Source organism: Lepidochelys kempii, chromosome 7 (genome assembly GCF_965140265.1).
Source record: "Lepidochelys kempii isolate rLepKem1 chromosome 7, rLepKem1.hap2, whole genome shotgun sequence".
Lineage (NCBI taxonomy): Eukaryota > Metazoa > Chordata > Testudines > Cheloniidae > Lepidochelys > Lepidochelys kempii.
In genome coordinates, this window is record NC_133262.1 from 73542484 (window position 1) to 73570245 (window position 27762).

General features: G+C 42.5%; 1 protein-coding gene across 5 annotated transcripts in view; it reads left to right on the forward strand.

Annotated features, from left to right (window-relative positions):
- Positions 1-827: 827 nt before the first annotated feature.
- The window catches only part of WAPL (WAPL cohesin release factor), a 127011-nt gene continuing 100076 nt past the window's right edge, over positions 828-27762 (forward strand). For 4 of the 5 annotated variants that reach the window (XM_073353327.1, XM_073353329.1, XM_073353330.1 and 1 more), the window contains exons 1-2: positions 828-1170; positions 6473-6993. In XM_073353327.1, the coding sequence (XP_073209428.1) occupies positions 6495-6993 (499 nt within the window). In that variant the 5' untranslated portion in view covers positions 828-1170; positions 6473-6494. The remainder of the gene's footprint in view (positions 1171-6472; positions 6994-27762) is intronic. The other variant, XM_073353328.1, reaches the window with a different exon arrangement.

Sequence of the window (27762 nt, forward strand, 5' to 3'; positions counted from 1 at the left end):
GAAAATGGCCCACCTTGATTATCATGCACATTGTAGGGAGAGTGGTCACTTTGGATGAACTATTACCAGCAGGATAGTGAGTTTGTGTGTGTGTTTTTTGGAGGGGGGTGAGGGGGTGAGAGAACCTGGATTTGTGCAGGAAATGGCCCACCTTGATTATCACGCACATTGTGTAGAGAGTTGTCACTTTGGATGGGCTATCACCAGCAGGAGAGTGAGTTTGTGTGTGGGGGGGGTGGAGGGTGAGAAAACCTGGATTTGTGCTGGAAATGGCCCAATTTGATGATCACTTTAGATAAGCTATTAGCAGCAGGACAGTGGGGTGGGAGGAGGTATTGTTTCATGTTCTCTGTGTGTATATAAAGTCTGCTGCAGTTTCCACGGTATGCATCCGATGAAGTGCGCTGTAGCTCACGAAAGCTTATGCTCTAATAAATTGGTTAGTCTCTAAGGTGCCACAAGTACTCCTTTTCTTTTTGCAATGTCACCAGCCATCAAGCAGCCCTGCCTTGTCACAGCACCCTGCCGCTCTCCCTTTTAGCCTGATGCAATGCCCAGAGCGGCAGCATGCACACAGATAGACTTGGGCAGCATTGATAGGAGCATTGCTCAGTCCTCCAGCTCTCCCCATGACAAGGGGAAAAAGCACAGGAGACTGGTGGGGGCTGGGAAGAGATTCCCCTAACTCCCCCAGCAATTTATAAAACTACAGCTCCCAGCACACCCCGAGCGCGCGTGCGCAGTGACGTCCCAGCGCCCTTTCGGGGCGCATGCGCCGCAGCGTGCGGGTCGGTTGAGTAAGGCGAGATGTGATTGGCTGCGGGGAGGCGGCCGAGTGTGGGAAGCGCAGTGACGGAAGGAGCGGGGGGCAAATGGCGGAGAGATGGTCCAGGGCCCTGTTCAAAGAGCAGCGATAATCCTGGTGCGGAGAAAGCGGCGCCGGAGGAGGCGGCGCCGGGGGTCCTAGCGCCAGCGCCCACCCCCCACCCCGGCGAGGGAGGCTCCGCTGGGGGGAGGGACGCGGAGGAGTCGCGTTGGCGAGCGTGTCCGCGGGCGGAGACTCGGGGCCGAGGAAGCCCAGGTAGCCGCGTTCTCGGGGGCGAGTTCGGAAAGTGCCGAGAGCAGGAGAGGGGTCCCCCGCCGCCTCCTTCCTCCCTGGGTGAGACTGAGGTAGGTACCGAGCGGCAGGGAGAGACCGGGGCGGCTACCCGGCTCCCTAGGCCTGTGAGGCCTCCAGCCCTGGGAAAAGGCCCTGTTGCTCCTTCCAGCGCGGCTGCCCCCCACCCCGTGCCGCCGGTTCTCTGTCGGGGCGGGGGGGCCGCACCGCGAGTGCGGAGGAGGCTGGAAAGTTCCAGCGGCCTAGGAAGTCCGGGCGCGGGAGGAGGGGGGCAACTTTCGCTCAACGCAGCTCCCTGCGAGCCGGGCCCGGAAGTTTGCGGGGAGGGGGGAAGGGGAGTTGAGGGAACTTTCTCCACCTCCCCCGGTAGGTCGGAGGCTGGCTTCAGGCGCTGCTGTCGGGTGTGCAGAGGAGCAGGTGGCGCTTAATCCGGGTTGGGTGCGGAGCCTGCTGCTTCCTGTTCGCTGGGTGGGAGCCTCCTTCGTCACTAAACACTCTGGGCAGCTACTTCGGTTCTTACTGCTTGGAGGTGGAAGGGCCGGAGGTGCGAGGGCAGGGAAGGGAGGGACACCGCATCACACACTGAGTCTATATGGAGGCATAGGATGATGGTGTCTCCCCTGGGATTTCATCCGCTTCGTATGTCTCGTTTAAACTATTTTTCTTCCCTTTGATTATGGAAGGGAAACGATGGGTAGAAAGTAAAGAGAAGTGGGCTACTTTCCTCCTTTAAAACGGACAGTCAGTCAGGTCTGGTTGGGCCTTAGCTTTTCAGAAAGCAGTATTTAAAATAACCAGGAATAAGGTTCTTAAAATGGGTTTCAATGAACAGAGTGCAGTGAACAGTTTGTATTTATACTGTCTGCATTGTTTGGTGCCCAAACATTGCACCATTGTGCTAGAGTAGGAGAGCTAGAAAGTGCTAGGGTATAGAAACCAGAAAGTGAAACTAATAAATATATTGTTGAAGCTGAGTGGAAAAGCAAAAAGAGAATCAGCATTAATAAGTGGAAGTTAAATTAGTTTTTAAATATTCTATGAAGCGTTTAAAATATTTTAAATCTGATTATGTATCTTAAAGATGGGTCATGAATTGATCATGTAATAGTAATCACTTAATGCTCAACTGTTTACTAGCTCATATTTAACTTATCAAGTAGCACAACACAGATTTTTAATTTCTATATTCTTGTATAGACTTAGAAATTTTTATTAGAAATTTCAGATAAAACAGTAGAGCATCTGTGAAAATACCAGTATATTTTATTAGGAATATAAGGAGGTTAGACCATATGGTACAGCTTTGTAGCTGCAATTAAATGACTTTTGGTAACTTGCTGCTTTTTTTTTTAAAGCGTTTTTTTGTGATTATTTAGACGTGACAATATTTTTGCAGGGTGCTGAAAATGTGAAGTGCTATAAGTCTTTGAATCAGGGTTGGACAAAACTTGCGTGTTGGTGAATAAAATTTTTTCCCCCTGAGTGTAGGAGCTGTGTAGGTTATCAATTACTACAAAATTCAGTTTAGTATCTTATTTCTAGCCTTTATGGTTGTAAATATGGCATTTCAAATATGAACTGTTCCTGTACTGTCTCTTTGAGTCTTCAGACACAGATCAGTTTTCTCTGCTGTTACTTGTTCCTGAGCAGCAACATAGTAAAACTAATCATTTTGGTAAGCTTTGCTGCTGCTGTTTTAAAACATGTGGAGCAATAAGGATAACCCTCAGATTCACTCAGCTCCTTGAGGGGAAAATGAAACATTAGAGGCAAATATTGAACTATTTATATAGGAGAAACAAAAATGAGAGTTAGAGAGTGAAAGGAGAGTAGCTACGGCTCAACAGCCAGGAGATTCTAGTTGGGTGTGAAGGGGGAGAGAGAATCGCAGAGCATGCTAATTCTACCAGTAGCCAGAGGTGTCAGTTTCAAATTAATCCTGCAAAATAGTAGAAATGAAAGATGGAGCAGAGTTCAGGAGCAACATCTGTAAATCCTGCGTCATCCTCTGTATTAACTACTGTAAAGGTGGAATTCTCAAGGGGATGTTGTTGTAAGATGTGACATTAACAGTGTAAACTTTTTAAGTCCTAGCATGGTGTATTTCTAGTCTTCTTATGCCCAGGACCAAAGACTGAAAATTTGGTTGTTCTAAGGGCAAATAAAACTTGGCCCCCTCAGGAAAGGGAGATTAATATAAATAGGATTCTTGCTAGAGATGACTATTGAAACAACGTGGTTGGAAGACCGTTTGGTCCTGTGGTCAAGCTTAGTTAAATATTTTAAGTTGAGAAATTATTTAGACCAAAATAAAAAGAAAAATTTCAAGAGAAAGCAAAATGATGCAACTTTCCAAAGGAAAAGAATAGTAAGGTGAGTAGAATTTTTGCAGGTACAGGACACACATAAAAAGTTACTTATTAATTTTTCTGGCCATAATACGGGTATGTATAAGTGGTAGCTTTCAGTGTGGTAAAGGATTTCAAATTTGTAACTATTAAGAAAGGAAAATTCTTCTCAAGGCAACTTTGTACCCCAATTTAGGATTTATAGGAACAGATTTTTACCTAAAATCAATGGCAATTTTCCATAAGTTTAAATAAAAAAAATCACTGAGACATCTAATCCTATCCCCCATAGCATTTGCCACTCCATATCTGTGTTTGCAGACCGGAAGATGGACTTCAGTTGAAATTTACTGTAACAAAATATAACTTGATCCATTATCAGTGCCCGGGCTGAGAAAATCTAAAAGTAAACAGCATATATAGGGAAAATAAATGTTTTACAGTTTTAATAATGTTAAAATATAGACAAGGTATTTGTTTTTTTGTTTTTTTGAACCGGTCTTCCTCTTCAAATTAAAATAAGGGCAGCAGTGAAACAGAGGTAAAGAATTGTTCAGACATGTTTCCATTTAACCTGTGATTGTAGTTTTATGTTTGTTTTAAACTTTGTTCACTGGACATTTTGGATGTGGCTAACCTGTTTCAACTACTCTTACGTATCGGATAGCAAGAACATTTAGGTTAGAAGGGACCCTGAGAGGTCATCTAGTTCATTTTCCTGTGTTGGGGCAGGGCCAAGTATACCTAGACCATCCCTCATAGGTGTTTGTCCAATGTGTTCTTAAAAACCTCCAGTGATGGGGATTCCAAAACTTCTCCTGGTAACTTGTTCCAGAACTTAATTATCCTTATGGTTAGATGGCTTTTCCTAACATCTGTCTCCCTTGTTGCAGAGTAAGCCCATTGATTCTTTCCTGTCTTCAGTGGATATGGAGAACAACTGATCACCATCCTTTTATAACAGCCCTTTACATATTTGAAACTGTTACGATGTTCCCCCTCAGTCTCTCTCCAGTTTGTCCACATCTTTCTTAAAGCGTGGTGATTAAACCTGGACGCAGTACTCCAGCAGAGGCCTCACCAGTGCTGAGTGGGAGAGTTACCTTCTGTGTCTTATGTTCCTATGAATACACCCCAGAATGCTATTTGCCTTTCTTGCAACTGCATCACGTTGTTGGCTCATGTTCAGTTTAACCAGTATAACCAACTGATTCTTTTTAGAATTACTATCATATGGCCAGTTATTCCCCATTTTGTATTTGTGCATTTGATTTTTCCTTCGTGTGGGATTACTCTGCACTATATGGAATTTACTGAATTTCATCTTGTTGAATTCAGAGCAATTCTCCAATTTGTCAAGGTTATTTTGAATTCTAATCCTGTCCTCCAGAATGCTTGCCACGCCTCCCAGTTTGGTGTCATCCTCAGATTTTATAAGCATATGCTCCGCACATGCCATTATCCAAGTAATTATTGAAAATATGAATATCAGAATTCAGGTCAGACCCCTTTGCGACCCCACTAGGTACATCTTCCGTGTGACACCCAACCATTAATAACTACTGCTGGAGTATGGGCCTTCAATCTGTTGTGCATCCACCTCACAGTAGTTTCATCTCGTCCACATTTCTCTAGTTTGCGTATGAGAATGTCCTGTGGAAATACGTCAGAAGCCTTACTAAAATCCAAGGATATCATCTCTGGTCCAAACACAACATGCCGCCCCCCCAGCATTCACCAGGCCAGGAACCCTGTCAAGGAAGGAAATTAGATTGGTTTGACATGATTTGTTCTTGACAAATTCATATTGGCTATTACTTATAACCCTATTATCCTTGAGGTGCTTACAAATTGGTGGTTTAATAACTTGTTCCAATATCTTTCCAGGTTTAGAAATTAGGCTGATTTGTCTATAATTCCCTGGGTCCCTCCCCGCCCTTTTTAAAGATAGGGACTCTGTTTGCCCTTCTTAAATTGTCTGGGACCTCACCTGTCCTCCATGAGTTGTCAAAGATGATCATTAATGGTTCTGAGATTGCTTCAGCTAGTTGCATAAGTACCCTAGGGTGAATTTTGTCAGGCCATGCTTACTTACCTGACCATTCTTCAAAATGTTTTTTCCGTATTCTGGCTTGTGTTCCTTCCCTCTTGTTAATGTTGTGTTAAGCATCTGATCACAATTAAACTTTCTATTGAAGACTGAGGTTTGGCTGTGGTTGCACTGGGTATCCTGAAAAGACTTAGAAATGGATTTAGCTGGAACTATATACTTTGTTTTGGGCTATGAATTGTGCAAAAGCTTATTTACAAGTTGGGCTTAATACATTTGAGTATTATGACAGTCGTCTTTTTCCGGTTAATAACATTATTTGCCCTTGCATGCACAGATGGGGCAGAACACATCACAGCAATATTACTAACTAAACCTACTTCAGCCTTGTGAGAAGAGCATAAAAGTGAAGTTGTCTTTACGGTTTATAATGACTTGAGATCTGGGGCAACTACAGAATTGTGAAATACTTTAACACTTTTCTTTTACTACAAAAAAACACCTTTTAAAAACCAGACTGGATTATAGAGTCTAACTATTTAACATGAGCTGCACATACAAATGCAGAATGAAAATGGTCTAAAGTTAGACAAAATACAGCCTTTCTAATTTTTCATAAAAGTAATGGCCTCAAACCTTGGAAATAAAGGTATTATATAGGAGTTATGACATGAGAATCGAACACTCCAAATATTTATTCATAGCAGATAAGTTTTTATAAACTATGGGGTGGCGAATTTCTGCTAAATAAATGGGGAGAAGTAAGTGACGCTTGTTGCAGAATTCACTTTAAAAAATACACGTGTAAATGAAGTGAATTATGCCTGTCAAAAATAAACAGGCAATACTGTGTACAGTACTAACTAAAGTTCTCTAATAGGGTGGAAAAATAATCACTTGCACTAAAAAGTAACAATATACAGAAACTAGTTTATCTAATTCTTTCTCTTCCCACAGAGAATATGAAACAGTTGTCAAAATGACATCCAGATTTGGAAAGACATACAGCAGGAAAGGGGGAAATGGCAACTCAAAGTTTGATGAAGTCTTTTCTAACAAACGGACCACCCTTAGCACAAAATGGGGAGAAACCACATTTATGGCCAAATTAGGACAGAAGAGGCCCAATGTCAAACCAGATATTTCAGAAATTCCTAAAAAACCCAAAGTTGAAGATGAGGTAACAGAGGATCCATTTGGATTTGATAGTGATGAAGAATCTCTGCCAGTGTCTTCAAAGAATGTGTCGCAGGCTAAAAGCTGCTCTCAGCTGGAACCCATTGAAGCTGCTCAGTCTGAGGACTTCATTTCTCTACTTGAAGCTAATAGCAGAATTAATCAGCCAATCAGCGGAGACAACATTGTGTCCAGCAAGAGCATATCTTTTGACAATATTGTTCATGGTTTAAAAGAAGAGAGCACAAACAGAAACATAGAGGATGGGGAAAGCAAAAGCAGCAGAACTAAACTCATAACAGGTAAATTTAGATTAAACATCTAAGAGTATTATTTAAACAGTTAAACCTACCGTGATTTTTAGTAATCTGTGTACAGCCTTTTTTAAACTGCTGCATCGCCTGAGGTTGGGTTAAATGTTATAATCAAACCTAGGACCAAATAATCTTGCCTATCGAGAGCAAAAGCTAACTGTGGATACAAAGACGCATACTATATTTTATTTATTCAGTGTTAATGAAAAAAGAAGACTCTGTCTTTACAGTAATAATTTGGTTAAGGGACCAGCTAGCACTCTCTACAACAGTGGTGGGCAACCTGCGGGCCGCAGGTTGCCCATCACTGCTCTACAAAGACTAACGTTGCAAGCACTTCTGTGGTTTATTCTTCCTTCACTATGCATGTATACTTCCACATATCCCCTGCCCTCAAGTACAGTTAGTGGTTCTATGGTTTCTTGCATATGTGGTATTATGAAGACCAAGTAATTCAAGGGATTGATGATAGTCTGTTCTTATGTAGGTGGTTCAAATCCAGTGCAGACAGGTAGTGAGTGATAGGATTAACATCTGTCCTGGCTATTGACTTGTGTAAAATGAGTGAGTGCGCTTAATTTCCTACTGCACAGATGTGTACATCACAAAAACCTTCATAATTGGCACATTAGTGTAATGCAAATCAAATAATTAAAGAGAGATGTAGATTAAAGTTCCCTCCTCTGGCTTCTAGCTGTTTTCAGTTCAGGGTTGAGGATCTGGTACTGTTCTCACCTATGCTTTTTTTTTTTTTTTTTTGAATGAATGAATACACTTAATTCTTTGGAGCACTGTTGTTAAGCACTATATTCACTTTTAAAATGTTTTTAAAATGATCTTTGATTTCATTTCCATTTACTTTAGAGTTTTGACATAAATAGCTGATATCATAACTACTAAAACTGCAACTTTCTTTTAACTGTTCAAGTTTTGGACAGTGGTGGTTCTTAAAATGTAGTGGGCCATACTGCACCAAACCCTGTCAAGATGACACCTTGCAGCCTTGCTATATTGTCTTTGCTTGGAATATCACATTAAATTTCTGTTTTAAAAAAAAATTGAGTCTCAGTATGTAATTAACTGACCAGAAAAATAAGTGGACCCCAATCTGCTTGACGTACCATAGACCAAAATGGTCTTTAATGGCTTAAGATGAGTGTAGCTGAGGAGTTACAAGTAAGGCAGTAGTAGTAATGGATAGATAGAAAATAAATTTAAAAAAACATAGCTATTGATTAAACTGAAAATATTTGGAAACTAAATCACTTCTTTGAGTGCCAGAAATGAAAGTACAGTTGAAAAGACTTCCACTATTGTCTCATTGGGTTTTCTGCTGATTAATATCTACTATTTTCTGAGGGAGAAAACTGCTTGGCAAGAAGCAGTAAACTTTCTTTAAGTAGACTATATCTAATATCTTATATTTGCAATGACACAATACTAAAATAATTTGAAGTTTGGACTTACAATAGGAGTTTATTACTGTAGGGAAAAATCCACTTGTTAACCTAATGTTGAAAACATGGGCTGTGGATAAACTGTGAAAATTCTGAATTTATCTTGTTTTATTGGCTGTTAATTACAACAAACAATGCAGGCCTAATCACACCAGTAGTTAACTGTGTGAATGGGCTAACCCCCTTCAACTCTGCATCCCACGAAAGCTTATGCTCCAATACGTCTGTTAGTCTATAAGGTGCCACAAGACTCTTAGTCTGGATCTGTAAAAGTGGCAAACATGGCTACCCCTCTGATATTTGTATTTTTAGAAATCTAAGTCAATATTGTATGCACTTTCACACAATATCCTATCATAGGGGTATTAAACAAGTTTGAGGAAACCAAGACAGTAGAAGCAGTTTGACTTTTCAGAGGTAGTGTTTATTTTGGCCAGTTACTGCAAATGAAACTGAGATAGTTGGGTAGCCATTATGTTTGTATCGAGGTTTATTCAAAGCAAAGCACACTATGAAAACATCAATCAGAGCACTGAGCCAGTGGGCAGGGGAGAGTGTTGGCAGCCAGTGTAAATATGACTACTTCAGAGACTTCCTTGTTACAATGATAACTACTTACGTAAACCTTGAAATGTAAGGCTATTTTTCAAACCCAGAGAGTTCATTTTAGTCATTTTGGGACACTAAAGAAAAGAAGCTTGCTTTATCGCTGGTGACTAACCTATGATCACACTTGAGACCTCATCTTAATGTGCAATAAGGGTGTTTTTCAGTCGTGTTCGGAGTTAGGGCAACTGGGTTTAGCACAATTGGAAATCCCTCTTAATGTTTTTTAAGGTTTGGCTAGACTAGGATTTAAAGGTGTAATGTTAGCGTGTGTGAGTATCACATCTTAAAACTTAAGTCTCTAGATGACCTAAAACACAGGCTAACACATTTGAAACCATGATATAATGTCTAATCTAAAACAGCTAACATGGCTCCATGTTACTCTTAATGAATGTTGAGAGCACTTCAAACATATGTAACTTGGTTGAGCTAACACACGTGCTTTTGCTTGCTTTAAAGTTGTCTGCTCACAAATTAGTTGCAATGTAACTCATATTTTACTTGTTCTGACTTCGTGACCTTCAAATTAAAAGGTTTTTGAGGGCAACTAATGTGGTAAATCCCCTTGTTATGGTCGATTGATGTAAAGATGGGATGACTTAATCCTGCTCGAGGAATGTTCATTAAGAGTTCAATATGCTGAAATATAATAGAGGGATTGTAACAGAAGACTCATAGGTAAAAGTTGCTATTCTGTAATAGGTATAAGTTTGTCAAAATATACTTATGCTTGAGAAAATTAGCTGGGGAAGAAGCTATAAGTAGGGATTTAGTTTTTAAGTGACTTGATATAAAACACTAATCTATACTAAGGAAAAAAAACAGCTGCTCAATGATAGTCCAAAGGTAAACCTGTACTGGGATCAAATAAAATCCCATGGAGCAGTACTTATCTGGGTTCCTGACATACTTGATAGAATAACAATTAATCACCACCTTCTTTAGGGCACAAATTCAAAATAGGTATTGAACATAAAATGTACATGTATGCAGAATATTAATAACTTTTTACATTTAGCATTCTTGCAAAATCTTTTGGTGCCTGTTTTCAAAAATCTTGGCATGACCATTTTTATTGAAGGCTGTAAATGAAGCTCATTAATGTGCTTACATATTACATCTTGCATGTTAAAATATTAGATTTTCAGATGAGATTAAAAATGAGATCCTGATCATTTGTCATCATTAAAGATTCTGTGTCACACATTTCACAAGAGGATGGGGTGGTATTTTTAGTATATGTATATTGGGTAAATTCCAATTTAGGTAACTAAATTTATACCTTTCTTAAATATTCCTGGAGCTTGAAACAAACAAAGTATTACTTTCTACCTTTACATTGTTGTCATGTTTGGTAACTTTGCATTTCACTAGTGGCTGAAGAGATTCTTTATGGTAAGAGTGACAACTATGACAATATCTTGAACAAACTTTAAGGAATTAGGGCCCTATCCTTAAGGAATACCACCAAATTCACCAGTCCATTATGGTCAATTTCATGGCCATAGGATTTGAAAATTGGTAAATTTCACATTTTCAGAAATTTAAATCTAAAATTTCATGGTGTTTTGACCCCAAAAGGGGATTGGGGGGGCATTGTTTGTAGGGGGTGTCAAGGCTGAATCCCCACTCTGGCACTTTTGAGTTTAAAAATTAATACTTGCCACTCCAGGCTTGTATTACACTCCCAAGGTTACAGCTTTTCTCTGACTTTGGCTTGGTAAACACTGCCACCACTCAAATGCAAAAAACCCCCTTGAACCCGAGAAGGAGCACTTGGGAATTCCTTCCTGTGCGGTACCCTCAAACCCTTTCACCCCCCCCTCCGGGGAAGAGCTGCAAAAGAAAACAAAGGAAATTAGCTGTTGCCACCAGCTAATTAAACAACATGTACACAAACCTCTTAGGGACACACAAATCCAATCCTGTTCTTAAAAAAAACAAACAAACAAAAAAAAAACCCCCACACATTTGGAACTTAGGCTTTTTCTTAAAAGAAAAACAATTACAAAAATTAAGCATCAAGATAGCTCTCGAGGTTCAGCTTAAAGGTTACAAGTTAAACAAAAGCATCTGGGGTTAGCACAGAGGAGTCCATTAGCTATAAGAAATAAACAGAAATAACCCTAATTGCATCTTTTTAAACATTTCTGATCTACTTACACATTTGGACTTTCAGATAAGTAGGGTTGAGGTATGATTTGATGTTTTTTCATATCTGGTTTTAAAGCTGCTTACAGCATTGCTGCTCTGTGTCTCCGCTCTGTCCTGGAGAACCACAACACACGGACAAAGGGAGGATTTTTTCCCCCCATTTTGAAATTTCTAGCCTTCCTATTGGCTCTTTTGGTCAGGTGCCCACTCCTTTTCTTTTATTTGGAACTTTGTTAACCCTTTACAGGTAAAGCAAGAAGAGAACAGCCACTAAGAGGGACTTCATAGCTAGCTGGCTGGCCGGGTGCCCATAAAAAGGAGCTACCCCTCCTTCATTTATCACAAAGGGTCATGGGATTGCTACTCTCACTTCTGTGCTGCCTTCAGAGTATCCTGCAGCCGCAGGAAGTTCGTGGAAGTGGGTCTGATCTCCAACCTCATCCCCCCCAAAGAGCAGCTGTGCGGGAGATGGACAAGTCCTGACCTTCCCCAGCTAAACCAGAGCTAGGAGCCCGCTTTGCTCATAGGAACAAGGGGAGGTTGGACCTACATCCACAAGCCTCCGCCAGCTGCAGGAACGTCTGGGGCTGTTGCCCAGTCCTAGAGCGTCCTGCAGCAGAGGGAGGCACCAGGAGGTGGGTCTAGTCTCCCCTCCAGTGCAGCTGTGCAGGGGATGGACAAGACCTGTCCCTGCCCAGCCAGAGCTAGGAGCCCCCTTGGCTGTGGCGCTCCTAAGAACAAGGGGACAACAGACATCACGGGGAAGGGTTTATTTCACAGTCCGTGATACATTTTTCATGGCTGTGAAATTGTAGACCCTACTTAGGGAATTAAACTTGATTCAATAAGGTTTAATTTTAAGTAATGAGGAAATTCATTGTATTGAATGAAAATGAAAATGTTGTATGATATTGTGGGATTGTCCCAACTTCTTTAAGGCTATGTCCACACTGTGCTTGTGTCGCTAAAACTTTCGTCAGTCAGGGGTGTGGAAAAAACACACCCCTGACAGACAAAAGTTTTACAGAGGAAAAGCGCTGGTCTGGACAGAGCTTTGTCGGCAGGACACGCTCTTCTGCTGACAAAGCTTCCAGTCCTCATTGGTGGTGGTTTTATTTTGTCGGCAGGAGAGAGCGCTCTCTGCCAACAAAGAGGGGCTATACTGCGTACCTTACGGAGGCATGGCTGTAGCAGCATAGCTGTGCTGCTGTAAGGTGAGCAGTGTAGACCTAATCTAAGAGGAAGGCAAGATAAATGCAATCTGCTGGAGATATTAGGAACACTTTTTGGGACAATAAGTGTGAAATAGATTTCCTAGGAAATAGTTGAGTGGTGAGAAAAATACAAATGACCTAGCTCAGGACAATCCTTTTTGAAGCTGCACTTTGAGCAAAGACACATCGAAGAAACTATGAAAGGTAAAGAGCCAAACTGGATAAATGAGTTACTCTTAGTCATGCTTGTCGTTGTTCAGAGCAAAGGGTGTGATGAATTGAAACCACACGAAAATGTGTGGCTAGGGGTTGGAGGTCTGCTTGTGCCAAAGTGCCATTTTATAGTTGGGGTGATCTCTGGGTAAGCTTGCTAGCGTGCATGTAGATTCTTCTATTTTAAAGATTTTTTTTTTTCCTGTATTGCTTTTACTTTAAGAGTAAAATATGCTTGCTGAGAGAGAACTATGTGGTAACTGGGCAATTACACTGTACCATGTCTAAGGAGAGAAGCAAAACAGGCCTGCTTTTGAGAATAACACTGAAGGTAGGGAACTGTTCAGACTAGAAATACCCCACTAAGAATGGAGAGAGATTTGGTTTCCACCTAAGAGAGGCGACAGCTGGGTAGCTGGAAACTTAGAAGGGATGCCATTGCTGAACCATAGAGGGTGAGTATAGGTGCAGTTGCCCTGGACTGAGAGAGTAAGTAAATCAATTTATAAAGCCCCTTTTTTTTTTTTTGGAGCAGTGTCTGATACGTGTCCTTTTCTTTTAGTTACCCACTTCTGTAATGAGATCTTGCTATTTTGATAACTCAGCATATGACAGGGCCATTTCTTAAGGGATTCCATTAAGAGTTGTTGAGTATGTCCTTTGCAAAATGTTGTGGCCAGCCAGTTTCCATTTTAAGTTCTGTTTAAAGTAAATTACTTTTCTGCAGCTGTAACCTGAGTAAAAAATGCAAACTATATTTGTGCAAGCTGATCAAGAGATGAATCTTTTAAAATGTGATAGAAGTTCTAGAGACATTGTCCTACCTTACATTTGTCTCTGTAGTATGTAATAGAATTAATACTGAAGAGATCTTTAACTTAGAAATAGTCAAGTGTGTTTTGTTTTGTTTTGTTTTTTAAATGTCAGTTGTTTTGAAAATATTTCAGTTGAACTATTTTAATAGAATTTAGACCTAGTCTAGGTCTGTCTGGTCTACTTCAAAGCTAATGGGTTTAAAATCTTCCAGATTATAAAAATAGAAAAATAAGATGGAAAAAAAAGTAGTGTTTTCAGAATCTACAGAAATGTAGTAGTATATACCTCCTCTACTTATCTTGTAATATTTAACTATTGTAGCTCCTGGAGTTGTTGAAATTGAAGCTGTTGTCCAGGCAGTGTCTTTTGATTGAGTTAGTATGAGTACAGAGTGATGGATGCATGCACATGCAGTATTCTTGAAATGTGTGATATTTTTTTTTCTCATTTTCCATAAATTGCTTTCGTTATTAGGTGCTCTGTAATGGGTTCCAGTTCTGTAAATATTTCCATTCTTGATTGTATAAGAAAATATTTTGTTGGTGGCCTGTAATCACTTGTAGTACAGCAGATATTCTACCTGGGATATTCAACAAAGATCAAGTTGCTAAGAAATCTTAAATTTCTGGGCAGTTACTTTTTAATGTCCCCATTTATCACGGAGGGCTCATGGAGTCCTGCCTAGTAGTTCATCGCTGCCTCCTCTGCACTACCTATGCCAGGGTGGGCAAACTTTTTGGCCTGAGGGCCACGTCTGGGAATAGAAATTGGCTATGAATGCTCACAAAATTGGGGTTGGGGTGCAGGAGAGAGTGAGGGCTCTGGTTGGGGGTGCGGGCTCCAGGGTAGGGCCAGAAATGAGGAGTTCAGGGTGCAGGAGGGAGCTCCGGGCTGGGGCGGGGGAGTGGGTGCGGAGTGGGGGGGTGAGGGCTCTGGGTGGGTGGGTTCTAGGGTGGGGCTGGGGAGGAGGAGTTTGGGGTGTAGGAGGGTGCTCCGGTTTGGGACCGAGGGGTTTGGAGGGTGGGAGGGGGGATCAGGGCTGGGGCAGGGGCTTGGGGCGAGGCTCCGGACAGCACTTATCTCAAGCGGCTCCTGGAAGCAGCAACATGTCCCTTCTCCTACGTGGAGTCACAGTCAGGCGGCTCTGAACGCTGCCCCGTCCGCAGGCACCACCCCTGCAGCTCCCGTTGGAGTGCCGGAGGGGGCCATTGGAGTGTGTAGGACTTGAAGCGTGGCCTTGTGGGTGCTTCTAGGAGCTGCATGGAGTGGCCCTCGACTCTGTTCCCCAGCTGGAATGCCGGAGCAGGGCAAGCCCCAGACCCTGCTCCCTAGTGGGAGCTCGAGGGCCAGCTTAAAATGGCAGGGAGGCTGGATCTGGCCTGCAGGCTGTAGTTTGCCCACCCCTGGCCTATAAACAGGGCCATCCCAAGCCATTTGGGTGCTCTATGCAGCCCTGCTGTGTGGGGCCCCAGACCTCCCCCTCCCCCCACCAGGGTCTGGGAGGCAGGAGCGGTGGGGGCCACTTTTGGGGGGCTCAGGGGATTAGCAGGGGGCCGGGAGCAGCCCACTGCGCTTCCCTCGCCCTGGCCCCAGCCGTGCCGCTTTCCCCAACCTTCCCTCACTCTCACCAGCGGCTGGGAGCTGGCGGAGTAGAGCGGGCTGGGGTGTGGTTGCTCCGCTTCTCGCTGCTGCCGGTGAGTGCTGGGTCACTTGGGGAAGAGGTGGAATGGGGGCGGAGCAGGGGGAAAGGTAAGAGGTGGGGCAGAGGGAGTTGTCTGGGACCCCACAACCCCTAGTGACAGCCCTGCCCCTTGTAATGGGTGCAGCCCGCAGGGGGGCTGGCCAAGGGATAGGGCTGGTCGCCAGGGCTGGTGCTGCTGCATTTGCAGCATGCAGTTGTCTAGGGCACCATGAAAAATTGCCCCAAATTTCATGGTGCCCTATACAGCTTCGTATGCCTAGGAACGACCCTGTCTATGAACATAAATAAAATGGCACAGCTGTGCTTAACTGTTTTTGCACCTAGTGCTTATGCTCTGAATACACCTTTAGCTCAAAAAGAGTGTTTGAGTTAATTTCAGTGGTGAATACTTCACAGGAAATGGGTAGCTCTGAAGAGGAGGCTGTTGAAAGTCAGTTCTGTTCCCTACTGGTTCCCCTGATAATGCATGCATTTACCAGGGCACTGCCTTCTGCATTCTGATGGTGTGGGTTGGGGAGCTCCTATATTTGGTGTTTGTTTAAACTCAGCAGATGAAACTCAGTATTGTTTCATAACTCCCTTGGCAATATAAGCTTCATTAGATTCTTAGTTTCAAATTGCTTCATATCTTCAGTGCTCTATTTTTGTTTTTTAATTGCGGCATGGGCATATGGGTTCATAGAAGTAGGTAATTAGATCTATTATGTCATATAATGCTTTGTCTAATTTTTTCTTTTAAATGTGAAATGTAGAGTTGAAAGCTGTTTAATTTAGGAGACTATTGCATAGTGTAATAGATATTACGGTTGTGAAGGCTGAATACCTGGAGGGCCTACGTTTTCCTATTATGCCATCTAATTAATCCACATTCTTTATGGGGTTTTAAGATTTCTTCTCACTCTTGAAGGTCGGAGCAGTCTTTGTTTTAAGTGTGCTCTTGGCCACTAACTATGTTACATAGCAGTTAACCCTAAAAATTTCAGGAACTAAAGTTTTAAAATGTAAGAACCACAGCAGCTGGGAGTATGGGGAAGGAAAAACAGAAGCAGAAATTTGAGAGATGTGGGCAGAATGGGATTGGCTGTTCTGATGACTGCTACAGCTGCCACAGTTAAAGAAGGGAACTGCAGCTATGCACTGGCTGGTACAAAGCATGAGAAAAGTTCCCTGGTGGGGTGCGGGTGGAGCAAGGTATTCTGCGGGAATACCATCAGAGCTAGCCAACTTTCTAGCCTCAAAGGATTTTGGTGCTCTGGGAGCTGTTCCCAGTGTACTATTTTAGTTAGAACTAAGTGGTTAGATTTGTAGTAGAATCAACGTTCCTGTCTGGGGATTTTTTTAAATCACCACCTCCATTTGTTTTGTGTTTACTTTCCTCTTTTGGTGGGTTTTCCCCTCTTTCCTTCACCACTTTCCTTCTCCACTAACATCCCAAGTTCAGGCTACTATAAAATGAAACTGACTCGTGCTCAATTTCACTCTGAGGCTTCTATGATCATTCCCTTTGTAGGTTTTTTTTTTCCAAAGGGTTCTGAGAATGGGGTAATGGCAATACTCAATTTTAAACACCTGTTCTTAAAATTTAGTGTTACCTTTTTTGCTAGGTTAATGTTTACTTTTTAATAAATTGGCATAACTTTGGCCATTATTTGCTCTGTACAACATATCATGGAAACTCCTTTATCTCAAATATGGTTGCTTTGTTTAGTGGTTTAAATTAATGCTAAATGTTGCAGAAGAGATTCTTTAGCAAGTTGCTGTTACTCCCCTGTTCAGAGCTCATCTAAGCCTTTTTCTTTTTCTACTGGTATTGAGACTCTCTTCCTTTTTCAAAACCTGTATTGTAAGACCGTTAATTTTAAGTTTTGGAAAGCCAAATATTTGACTGCTTCCTAGCTGCTTTTATGTTTAAGAATCATAAAATTGTAGAACTGGAAGGGACCTCGAGAGGTCATCTAGTCCAGTCACCTGCAGTCCTGCCATGTGTGAGAAGTATTATCTAGACCATCCCTGAGAGGTGTTTGTGTAACCTGCTGTTAAAAATCTCCAATGATGGAGATTCCACAACGTTCCTAGGCAATTTATTCCAGTGCTTAACCACCCTGACGGGAAATTTTTTCTTATGTCCAAACCACCCTTGTTGCAATTTAAGCCCATTGCTTTTTGTCTTATCCTCCAAGGTTAAGGAGAACAATTTTTCTCCTTCTTCCTTGTAACAACCTTTTATGTACTGGAAAATTATTATCGTGTCCCCTCTGTCTTCTCTTCTCCAGACTAAACAAACCTCATTTTTCCTATCTTTCCTCAGAAGTAATGTTTTCTAGACCTTTAACCATTTTTATTGCTCTCCTTTGGACTCTCTCCAGTTCATCCACATCTTTCCTGAAATGTTGCGCCCAGAATTGGACATAGGACTCCAGTTGAGGCCTTATCAGAGTGGAGTGGAAGAATTACTTCTCGTGTCTTGCTTACAACACTCTTGCTAATACAACCCAGAATGATGTTTGCCTTTTTTTTGTGATAGTGTTACAATGTTGACTCATATTTAGCTTGTGATCCACTATGATCCCCAGATCCCTTTCTGCACTACCCCTTCCTGGGAAGCTTTTTCCTATTTTGTATGTGTGCAACTGATTGATGGTTTCTTTCTTATTGGAGTACTTTGCATTTGTCCTTACTGAATGTCATCCTATTTACTTGAGACTATTTCTACAGTTTGTCACATAAGAATGGCCATACTGGGTCAGACCAGAGGTCCATCTAGCCCGGTATCCTGTCTTCCAACAGTGGCCAATGCCAGGTGCCCCAGAGGGAATGAACAGAGCAGGTAATGATCCAATTCCCTGTCGCACATTCCCAGCTTCTGGCAAACTGACACTGGGGACACCATCCCTACCCATCTTGGCTAATAGCTATTGATTGGACCTATCCTCCATGAATTTATCTCGTTCTTTTTTGAAGCCTGTTATGGTTTTGGCCTTCACAATGTCCTCTGGCAAAGAGTTCCACAGGTTGACTGAGCGTTTGTTTTTTAAACCTGCCTATTAATTTTATTTGGTGACCCCTAGTTCTTGTGTTATGAGGAGGAGTAAATAACACTTCCTTATTTACTTCCTCCGTAACAGTCATGATTTTATAGACCTATCATATCTTCTCCCCCCCCCCCCCCCCAGTAGTCTCTCTTCCAAGATGAAAAGTCCCAATCTGATCCATACCCCTAGTAATTTTTGATGCCCTTTTCTGAACCTTTTTCATTTCTAGTATATCTTTTTTTAGATTCGTCCAGATCATTTTGAATTTTAATCCTATCCTCCAAAGCACTTGCAATCCCTCCCCATCTTCAAACTTAACTGTACACTCTATGCCATTATCGAAATCATTGATGAAGATATTGAACAGAAATGGATCCAGAACTGATCCTTGCGGGACCCCACTCAATATGCCCTTCCAGCTTGACTGTGAACCACCGATGATTACTCTCTGGGAATGGTGTTCTAACCAGTTATGTACCCAGCTTATGGTAGGTCCATCTAGGTTGTATTTCTCAAGCTTCTTTATAAGACGGTCATGCGAGACCGTATCAAAAGCCTTACTTAAGGCAAGATATACCGCATTGCCCACTTCTTCCTGCATCGTGAGCCCCGCCCTCCCCCACAAGGCTTGTTACCCTGTCAAAGAAAGCTATTAGATTGATTTGACATGATTTCTTGATAAATCCATGCTGACAGTTATTTCTCACCTTATCTTCTAGCTGTTTGCAAATTGATTGCTTAATTATTTGCTCCATTACCTATCTACTGAAGTTAAGATGTGTGGTCTGTAATTCCCCAGGTTGTCCTTATTTCCCTTTTTATAGATGGACACTATGCTTGCCCTTTTCCAGACCCCTGAAATCTTTCCATTCTTCTTTGACTTTTTGAAGATAATCCCTAATGGTTCAGATATCTCCTCAGTCAGCTCTTTGAGTATTCTAGGATGTTTCATCAGGTCCTGGTACTGAAGACCTTTAACTTGCCTAATTTTGTTTCAGAGTAGCAGCCGTGTTAGTCTGTATTTGCAAAAAGAAAAGGAGTACTTGTGGCACCTGAGGGATTAACCAATTTATTTGAGCATAAGCTTTCATGAGCTACAGCTCACTTCATCAGATGCATAAAAGTGGAAAATGCAGTGAGGATGTTTTTATACACACAAGTAATTTTTAACTTGTTCTTTCCGTATTTTCTTTTCTGATCCTTCCTCACTGGCATTCAGTATCTTAGATGTCCAATTGCTACTAACCTCTCTGGTGAAAACCTGAAACGGAAGCCATTTAGCACTTCTGCCATTTCCACATTTTCTTTTGTTGTTTTCTTCGCTTGCTCCATTGAATAATGGGCCTACCTTGTCCTTGGTATTCCTCTTGCTTCTAATGTATTTGTAGAATGTTTTGTTACACCTTTTATATCTCTAGCTAGTTTAATCTTGTTTTGTGCCTTGGCCTTTGTGCCTTTCTAATTTTCTCTCTACATACTTGTGTTTAGAAGTTATGGCTTTGTTTTCAAAACAGTTAAATGGTGCTTCTAGAAAAAAAGTAGTTTACAGTAACAGGCCAGTATGCACACAGTAGAGGAAAAACATCTTGGCAAAGAAATCTTTTCAGCTTCAGGTTGTTAGGATTTTATCAACTATATTAAAAATGTGTTCTAAAATTCAGACTTCATTAGTTTGTGTGGCTCTTGGGGACCAGCTTTAAGTTTAAAAAAAAAAATCTAATGGAAAAAATTTTCTAAAGTACAGAATCATGGGGGATATGGTTCCACAGTGCTGTACAGATAGTGGTTAGAATCACTCTACTTGTAAGGTGTCCCTCTGAGATTCAGAACAGCAGTAAGGACTAATGTATCTGGCCCTACTAGATTTTTCCATTGGAGGTGGTTGGGGGACAAAGTTAAACTGGAGCCCCTAAACTATTAAAGTGAAGCTAAACTTTTGTGGAATGTAGTAGCTCTGCCAAACAGAGCTGTCTTTCTTGCAGCACATCTTCTAATCTTAAGTCATGCAGGAGCCCTGTTGCTTAGGAAGTGGTTGGTTTTTCAAGGTTTATATTTTGCTATAATGCAAAACTTGATTAGTTATTTTCACTTTGGTGTATTTTTAGTCAATAAAAGTTATTGTTTTATTTAATGGTTAATAATGTTACTATGTACTTTCCTAAGAATTCAGTGTAGCTCTTTGTATAAACTGGAATTGGCTACCTTTATGCATAATATAGGGCTAATGTGCCACATGGCTAAGCAGCAGTTCTGCAGAAAAGAACCTGGGGATTACAGTGGATGAGAAGCTAGATATGAGTCAACAGTGCGCCCTTGTTGCCAAGAAGTCTAATGGCATATTGGGCTGCATTAGTAGGAGCATTGCCAGCAGATCGAGGGAAGTGATTATTCCCCTCTATTCGGGACTGGTGAGGCCGCATCTGGAGTATTGCGTCCAGTTTTGGGCTCCCCACTACAGAAAGGATGTGGACAAATTGGACAGTCGGGTGGAGGGCAACAAAAATGATCGGGGTTGGGACCCATGACTTACGAGGAGAGGCTGAGGGAAGTGGGCTTGATTAGTCTGCAGAAGAGAAGAGTGAGGGGGGATTTGATAGCAGCCTTCAACTACCTGAAGGGGGGTTTCAAAGAGGATGGAGCTCAGCTGTTCTCAGTGGTGGCAGATGACAGAATAAGGAGCAGTGGTCTCAAGTTGCAGTAGGGGAGGTCTAGGTTGGATATTAGGAAACACTATTTCACTATATTTCAAGATAGGAGGGTGATGAAGCACTGGAATGGGTTACCTAGGGAGGAGGTGGAATCTCCATCCTTAGAGGTTTTTAAGGCCCCTCTTGACAAAGCCCTGGCTGGGATGATTTAGTTGGGGTTGGTCCTGCTTTGAGCAGGGGGTTGGACTAGATGACCTCCTGAGGTCTCTTCCAACTCCAATCTTCTATGATTCTATGTTACTCTGCGCTTTCTTACAGATAATAAATATTGTTAGGGACTGTACATTATGTACTTCATATCTGTTACGATGTCCTTAAGGTACAACTTTGGTAAGATGAATCAGGAAGGGGAAGACACCAGGTTAAACTGAGAGCCTATGGATCATTTGGTTAAGTAAATGTGCATTTTAATGTTCAGATGAATTAAAAAAAAATACTTGTGCAGACATATGGGGGTAAAACTAGGATTTTAAGGCATCATAGAAGGGTTAAAGCGAGAATAGAAGGGAGAGAGATGGAGGCATGGCTGACAGGGTCACTCAATGTTCTAAGCATAGGGAAAGAGAAACCATGGGAGAGGTGAGGCATGCAGCATAGAGATAGGCAAGTATTAAGGTATGCAGGATCTTGTAAGCAGAGGATAAAGATCTTGAATTTGAAGTTGGAGGGTAAGCCAGTGAAGGTATCCAAAGGGGCTGGATGCAGCCAATAGTAGGCTAGCCAGGATTCTCTTTACAGCTGTATGTTGGATGAGTAATGTTTGTCTTAATGCATTTGATTTTTGAGATTTATAGAAATCTTATACTGCCTGTGATAGCTAATCTTTGTAAAGTAGCTCTACTTAGTCATATTTTCAATTTTAATTGTGTAATGAAAAAATGTATTCAGAGGTTTTCATCATTCACCTAGTACCAAGCTAAAAATGCATTTATACTTCGATAAATAAGAGAAAATGCAATCTTGTCTTATAGTCAGAATTCTGATTTTTTTCCTCATGTAAGATTTCCCATTTAATGAGGGCATGTAATATTAATCAAGGATTTGAAAGCTCAGCAGCTAATGGATTCACCAATACTAGCACCCCAGCTTATGCCAGCAGCTCAGAAAAATCAATTTCAGCCATGTGGAATGAAATAAATCTTTACTGTGGGCTTGAAACACTGCACACAATCAAATTAAAAGGCTGTATTATCATCCAACAACCAGTTTTTTTTAAATCACTCCTAATCTATGTTTTTTATTTCTGGGAGCTAGAAGAAATGGTTGCTTTGAGTTCAGAAATTGGATCTTGACAAGAATTGCCACATCTTCTTGGGGTGCATTTTATGCTGTTTGGTTATCATCATGACTCTCTGTGGAAACTTCAGTGCTGCCAGTTAAATGGACTGAGCTCCAACTTAATTTGCAGTTTTTCTATTTGGAAGGTTCAGCTGGGTTGCTGACGTTTGGAGTAAGAATGTGAAAGGAGGACTGGAGATTCTGAAATGATTTGTATTAAGTCCAGGGACCGGAGATAAAATAGTTTTTGTTTAGAAAGGAAGTAAATAAATTTTGAGGAAACACCAAAATACTAAGACTGACAGTGTAGTGAAAAGCCGTGTTTAACAGTGTTTAAACCTATTAATTGTGTCAGAGAATTCTTTTTGATAGAGTGAATTTGGAAAATCCCAGTAAAAGCTGTTCACTCTTTTTGAGTGGGACGTCATTTTACGTTTACATAGCATCTCTTACACCACAGACTGTGTAAGGATATACTGGAATTGGAAGATACAGTGGGGTTGAGGCTTTATTTCAGATTGATAAATTTTTCTAAACAGTAAGTTCAGGTGTGGCAGATTTCTGTTACCAATGTGCCTGAGGTGTCAGGTGATCAGTCTGAGGTCACAGGATCGTTAAGGGAGGAGATGACAGAACGTACCAAGTGTCTAAATTTTAAAGCTTTATTGATAAAATAACATAACAGCGGAGAGTGATGGGTGCTCCCCACGTCACTCAGAGGAAGGAAGAAAGCGTTAGTACCCCAAGCCCTAATCCACTTTCATACTCGCACACATGACCTGAGACTGGCCAAGCCTGGGTGTAATGTAAGAAGAGGGGGAGGGGTGGACGGAAGTTCTGGTCCTTGGCCCAGGTCGTCCAGGGTCCGCTGTGGTCTCCGAATTACTCTAGCTCTTAGGAGGGTTTTAAGTTCTGGGTTCCTTTGGGGGTGTTCCATTCTGCAATCTCTGTTCCTGGTGCTCTTTGTGCCAGTCCAAACCGGTTTTCTGTGGTCCGTCTTCACTTTCCCAAAACACAGCATCTCCAGGGACACGAAGCTCTGCTCCCCCCTCATCGTCTTGCCTGTGTTTTCCATCTCTACAGCCCTGGTTTTCTCATGGCTGGCTGTGGCTGGATGAGAGAGAAACTTCTCGTCTAGCGCTGTGACCTTGGACTGGGGCCAGCGTCTTATCGTTGGACAGAGCTTGCTAGCTGCAGTGTTGAGTTAACCCATTCTCTACTCTTTCTCCTTCCCCCTTTGGCCTCTTGCAGCCTGCAAAAGAATCTTCCACTCACACCTTTGACCCTCCCCAAAATGCTTTGAGATACTTGCAACATGCAGTGCTGATCTGCCTTCCCCAGGGGAACCCCTGAGGTTGTGACACAGGCTTTTCTAAAATACAATTCCTTTAGAAGTACAGGTGGGTTTTTTTGGATCATAGTAGTTGAACACACATTTTTACAAGAGGTACATTTTAAAAAGCTCTAAGAAGAGTAAAAATTGAATCTCGGTGACTTCGGAATTACCCATAGAACTCTTATATGAAGCAAGATTGATAGGAATTAAGAACTTCCTTTTGTGAAATAACAAACGGTAACCTGTGCAGAACTACATTGCATGTAAACGTGAGGGGAATCATTTTATTTTAATAATGACTGGCTATTTTAAAAGCTTTTTTTATTCATCGCTATGTGGCTATGTTGTAATTAATATTCTAGCTATTATGAAAGTTCAAGTAGGCCATAAGAGTAGTCTTGGCCTTTAGAACTAATCTTTTGAAGCTCTCAAGTGTTTATCTATTTCTGCCTCTTCTTTTTTTTTTTTTTTACAGGCAGTTTTTCACTTCCTGATATTTATAAGGGTCTATGGGCAACAATCAAGCAAAGAGATTGGTGAATTTTGTTTACTACTCAGAGTAATAGTGGCTTACTGTTAGTTTACTTTCCCAGGATCCCTAGTTGTGCACTTTCAGCCACGGCTTGGGGGGTGTCGGAGATTTGGATGTATGGGGTCTGTTCTCTTTACAATCAGCTACAGTGGGCTCCTCCTCTTCCCTGGGAAAGAAGCCACTGATTTCCTTAGTGGGAGAAGGAGTTGTTTCTCCACATCTCAGAAGGTTGTGTTCATCTTTTACTTATGCCATTTCCTCTTCAGGAGTGAGCAGAACACAAGCACCTAATGGAGAGACATCTCCTACTTGAGGATAGGTCTGAACTGGCTTCTCCTTAGTGGGTCTAGTACCCTGATTTCCCCCCACCCCTTTTTCGGGGGGCGGGGGGAATGTCACAGTGGCCATAGTTTGCACAGAAGAGGATCAGCGATGGTAATGAGGGGCACTCTGAGTCTATGTAGAACAAGTCCCAGTTCATTCTAGAACCACAGGCAGAAGAATACCCTGATAACTCAGGTAATGGTGTAGGTGTGTTATGTCCTAGTGCAGTGTCTCAACTTTCCAGACTGCTGTATCCCTTTTAGGAGTCTGATTTGTCTTGCGTTCCCCCAGGTTTCACCTCACTTAAAAAGTACTTGTTTAAAAAATCAGACAAAAATACAAAAAAGTGTCAGCACACTATTACTGAAAAATTGCTTACTTTCTCACTTTTACCATACAATTATAAAATAATTCAATATTGTAGTTACATTTCAGTGTATACTATATAGAGCTATATAAACAAGTCAATGTCTGTATAAAATTTTTAGTTTGTACTGATTTCACTAGTTCTTTTTATGTAGCCTGTTGTAAAACTAGGCAAATATCTAGATAGTTGATCTACCTCCTGGAATACCTCCACGTACATCCGGGGATACACTACCCCTGGTTGAGAACCACTGTCATATTTGTTAGTCTCTAAGGTGCCACAAGTATTCCTTTTCTTTTCAAGGTCATAGTGGTTCTCCACTAACCTCCAGGCAAGAGATGAATGTGTGCTCTTAGTAGGGGGACTCTGAAAGTGATGACTGATAGTTTCTGTACCTTCACTTATTTCAAGACATTACCATTCCCTCTGCTCTGGCTTCTGCCTTCTGCCTCTAGTCCTGGGTATCAGGGAGAGGATAGGCCTTTTCTTTGAAAGAAAGGAGTGCCCTAAAAAGGGGTCTGAAAAGATGGCACCGTCATAGGCACTGATCCTTCGAAGATGAAGCACTTAGATTAACTCTGTGCATATCTCCTTGAATTCTATAGGATTTAGGCCCCTCTCAGCAGATTGCCTTCCAGTATATATTCAGTTATTTATGTTGACTTCAGTAATAAAAAGGAAGACTTTACTACTTGTTATGCTGTCACTTGTGCAGAAACACAGGTGCATTGAGTGAATTAGATTCTTTTCTGGCTCACATCAACATAGATTTCATTAATGGGCCATATGTGTAACCACGATGTCTTTGTTTCCATCCCACAGAGGGCTATAGGCCTGTATAGGAATATACTTTGAGGGCACATGTAAATGAGGATGGCATTTATAGAAGGTGCTACCAGAAATAAAGCTAGATTTTGACCGAAGGTTGAGTTAATAGGATTGGCAGTTCAAGTAGAAAAATCCTTTATTGGTAAACAGTAAATTCAATGTGAAAACTAAACTGACGTATGCAAAATTCATAATGCAACTCTTAATAAATTTTCAGAGTAGAACTTCACTTTAAGAAGTAATACGTAATGCTCATAATAATAGTAATGCTCATGATACTATAAGAGAGCTCTGTGACTGAACTGGGAGCAGAGTAATAGAATGTTTATGCATTTAGCTGCTTCTGTATCTCTGTAACCCTGGCTATTCAGAGCCACCCTGATTTCCAGCAGTTCTAATTTATGTCCATTTTTTTTCTAGACACTTACTTATTACTTAGTTTAGTTCCCTAAGTGATTGTGCATGTATACATTCATTCCACAACGTATATATACCTAATACAATGGAGTCAGACTTTGGCCAGCAGTACCACTAGGTGACATACACACACTGATGTGCCGAGCTGAGGGCATAAAAGGGGCGTGGCTGATGCCTCCCTCTCTCTTCCTCCCAACTGCTAGTGGTTAGACTTGGAGCTCCCTTATTGCTGTTTAGCTTTATTTCCCCAGCCTCTATAAGAATGTCTTATTGTATATAGGTGTTGTTACTATGTGTTTCAAGACCTGATGGATTGAAGATGAAAACATCCCCAGGGTTTAAACAAGGTGCCACTTTCAGCGTTCTGCTTGCTGTCACAAACAGGCACAAAAGCTGTTCCTCTAGATTCTGTAACTTGTCTACCAGAAAAAAAGAGAGCGCGGATTTCTGCCTCAAAGTCCACCTTCTGGAGGAGTGATGTCCCTCGTTGGAAGCGGACCCTGACCACAAGAGAACAGACTTTGTCCACAAAGAGTGCCCCTTCAGCTCTGAGGCCTAAATCCAGAGAGAAATTCTGCTCCTCATTATCCTCAGCGGCCTCTTCAACTGTGTCAAACTCTCTGACAACAAGTGTTTGGAGCATTTCGAAGCCCCGCACTGTGCCTCATAGAAAAGCCTCTAGAACAGGGGTCTCAAACTCAAATGACCACGAGGGCCACATGAGGACTAGTGCATTGACCTGAGGGCTGCATCACTAACACCTGCCACTTGCTGCCCCTGGCCGAGCCCCCACTCCACTCCTTCCATGAGGCCCTGCCCCGCCTCTTCCCACCCCTTCCCCAAAGTTCCCACCCCAACTCCACCCCCCGAGGGGTGCAGGGTGCGGCGGGGGCTCATGGCAGGGGGTTGGGGTGCGGGGTGCGGCAGGGGGCTCGGGGCAGGGAGTTGGGGTGCAGGGTGTAGGAGTGTGGGGTGCAGCAGGGTGGGGCAGGGAGTTGGGGTGCGGGGTGCGGCAGGGGGCTCGGGGCAGGGAGTTGGGGTGCGGCAGGGGGCTCAGGGTGCGGCAGGGGGCTCAGGGCATAGGGTTGGGGTTCAGGGTTCATAATGATCAGCGTTATATCGGGGTAGAGGTGTAGCAGGGGGCTCAGGGCAGGGAGTTTGGGTGTGGGGTGCAGGGTGGCAGCGCCACTCTCCGGGGCCCTGCGCCGCTCTGCTCTGGGATGCAGCCAGAACCATGTCTCTACGGCTCAGGGGGGCGGCGCGAGGGCAGAGGGCTCTGTGCGCTGCCTCGCCACTCCAGGTACCTCCCCCGAAGCTCCCATTGGCCGCGGTTCCCCATTTCCGGCCAATGGGAGATGCGGGAGGCAGTGTCTGGAAGCCATAGCAATGCACGGAGCCCTCTGGCCCACCTCCCTCCCTCTCCGGGCCACAGGGACATTTTGTCGGCCGCTTCAGAGAGTGGCGCGGAGCTTGTGAGGCCACGGGGGGCAATCCTGTGGGCCATACAGCCTATGGGCTGTAGTTTGCCCTCCCCTGGCCTGGAGATAGGCCAGGGGCAGGCTGCTTGGGGGGGCCGCAGGAAATAGCCCCATGGGCCGCATGTTTGAGACCCCTGCTCTAGAAAGTTCTCTGGTGCTAAGTCAAGGTCTGTTCACAGGTTAGGAAGAACTACACCTCTACCCCGATATAACGTGGTCCTCTGGAGCCAAAAAATCTTACTGCGTTATAGGTGAAACCGTGTTATATCAAACTTATTTTGCCCTCAAGCAT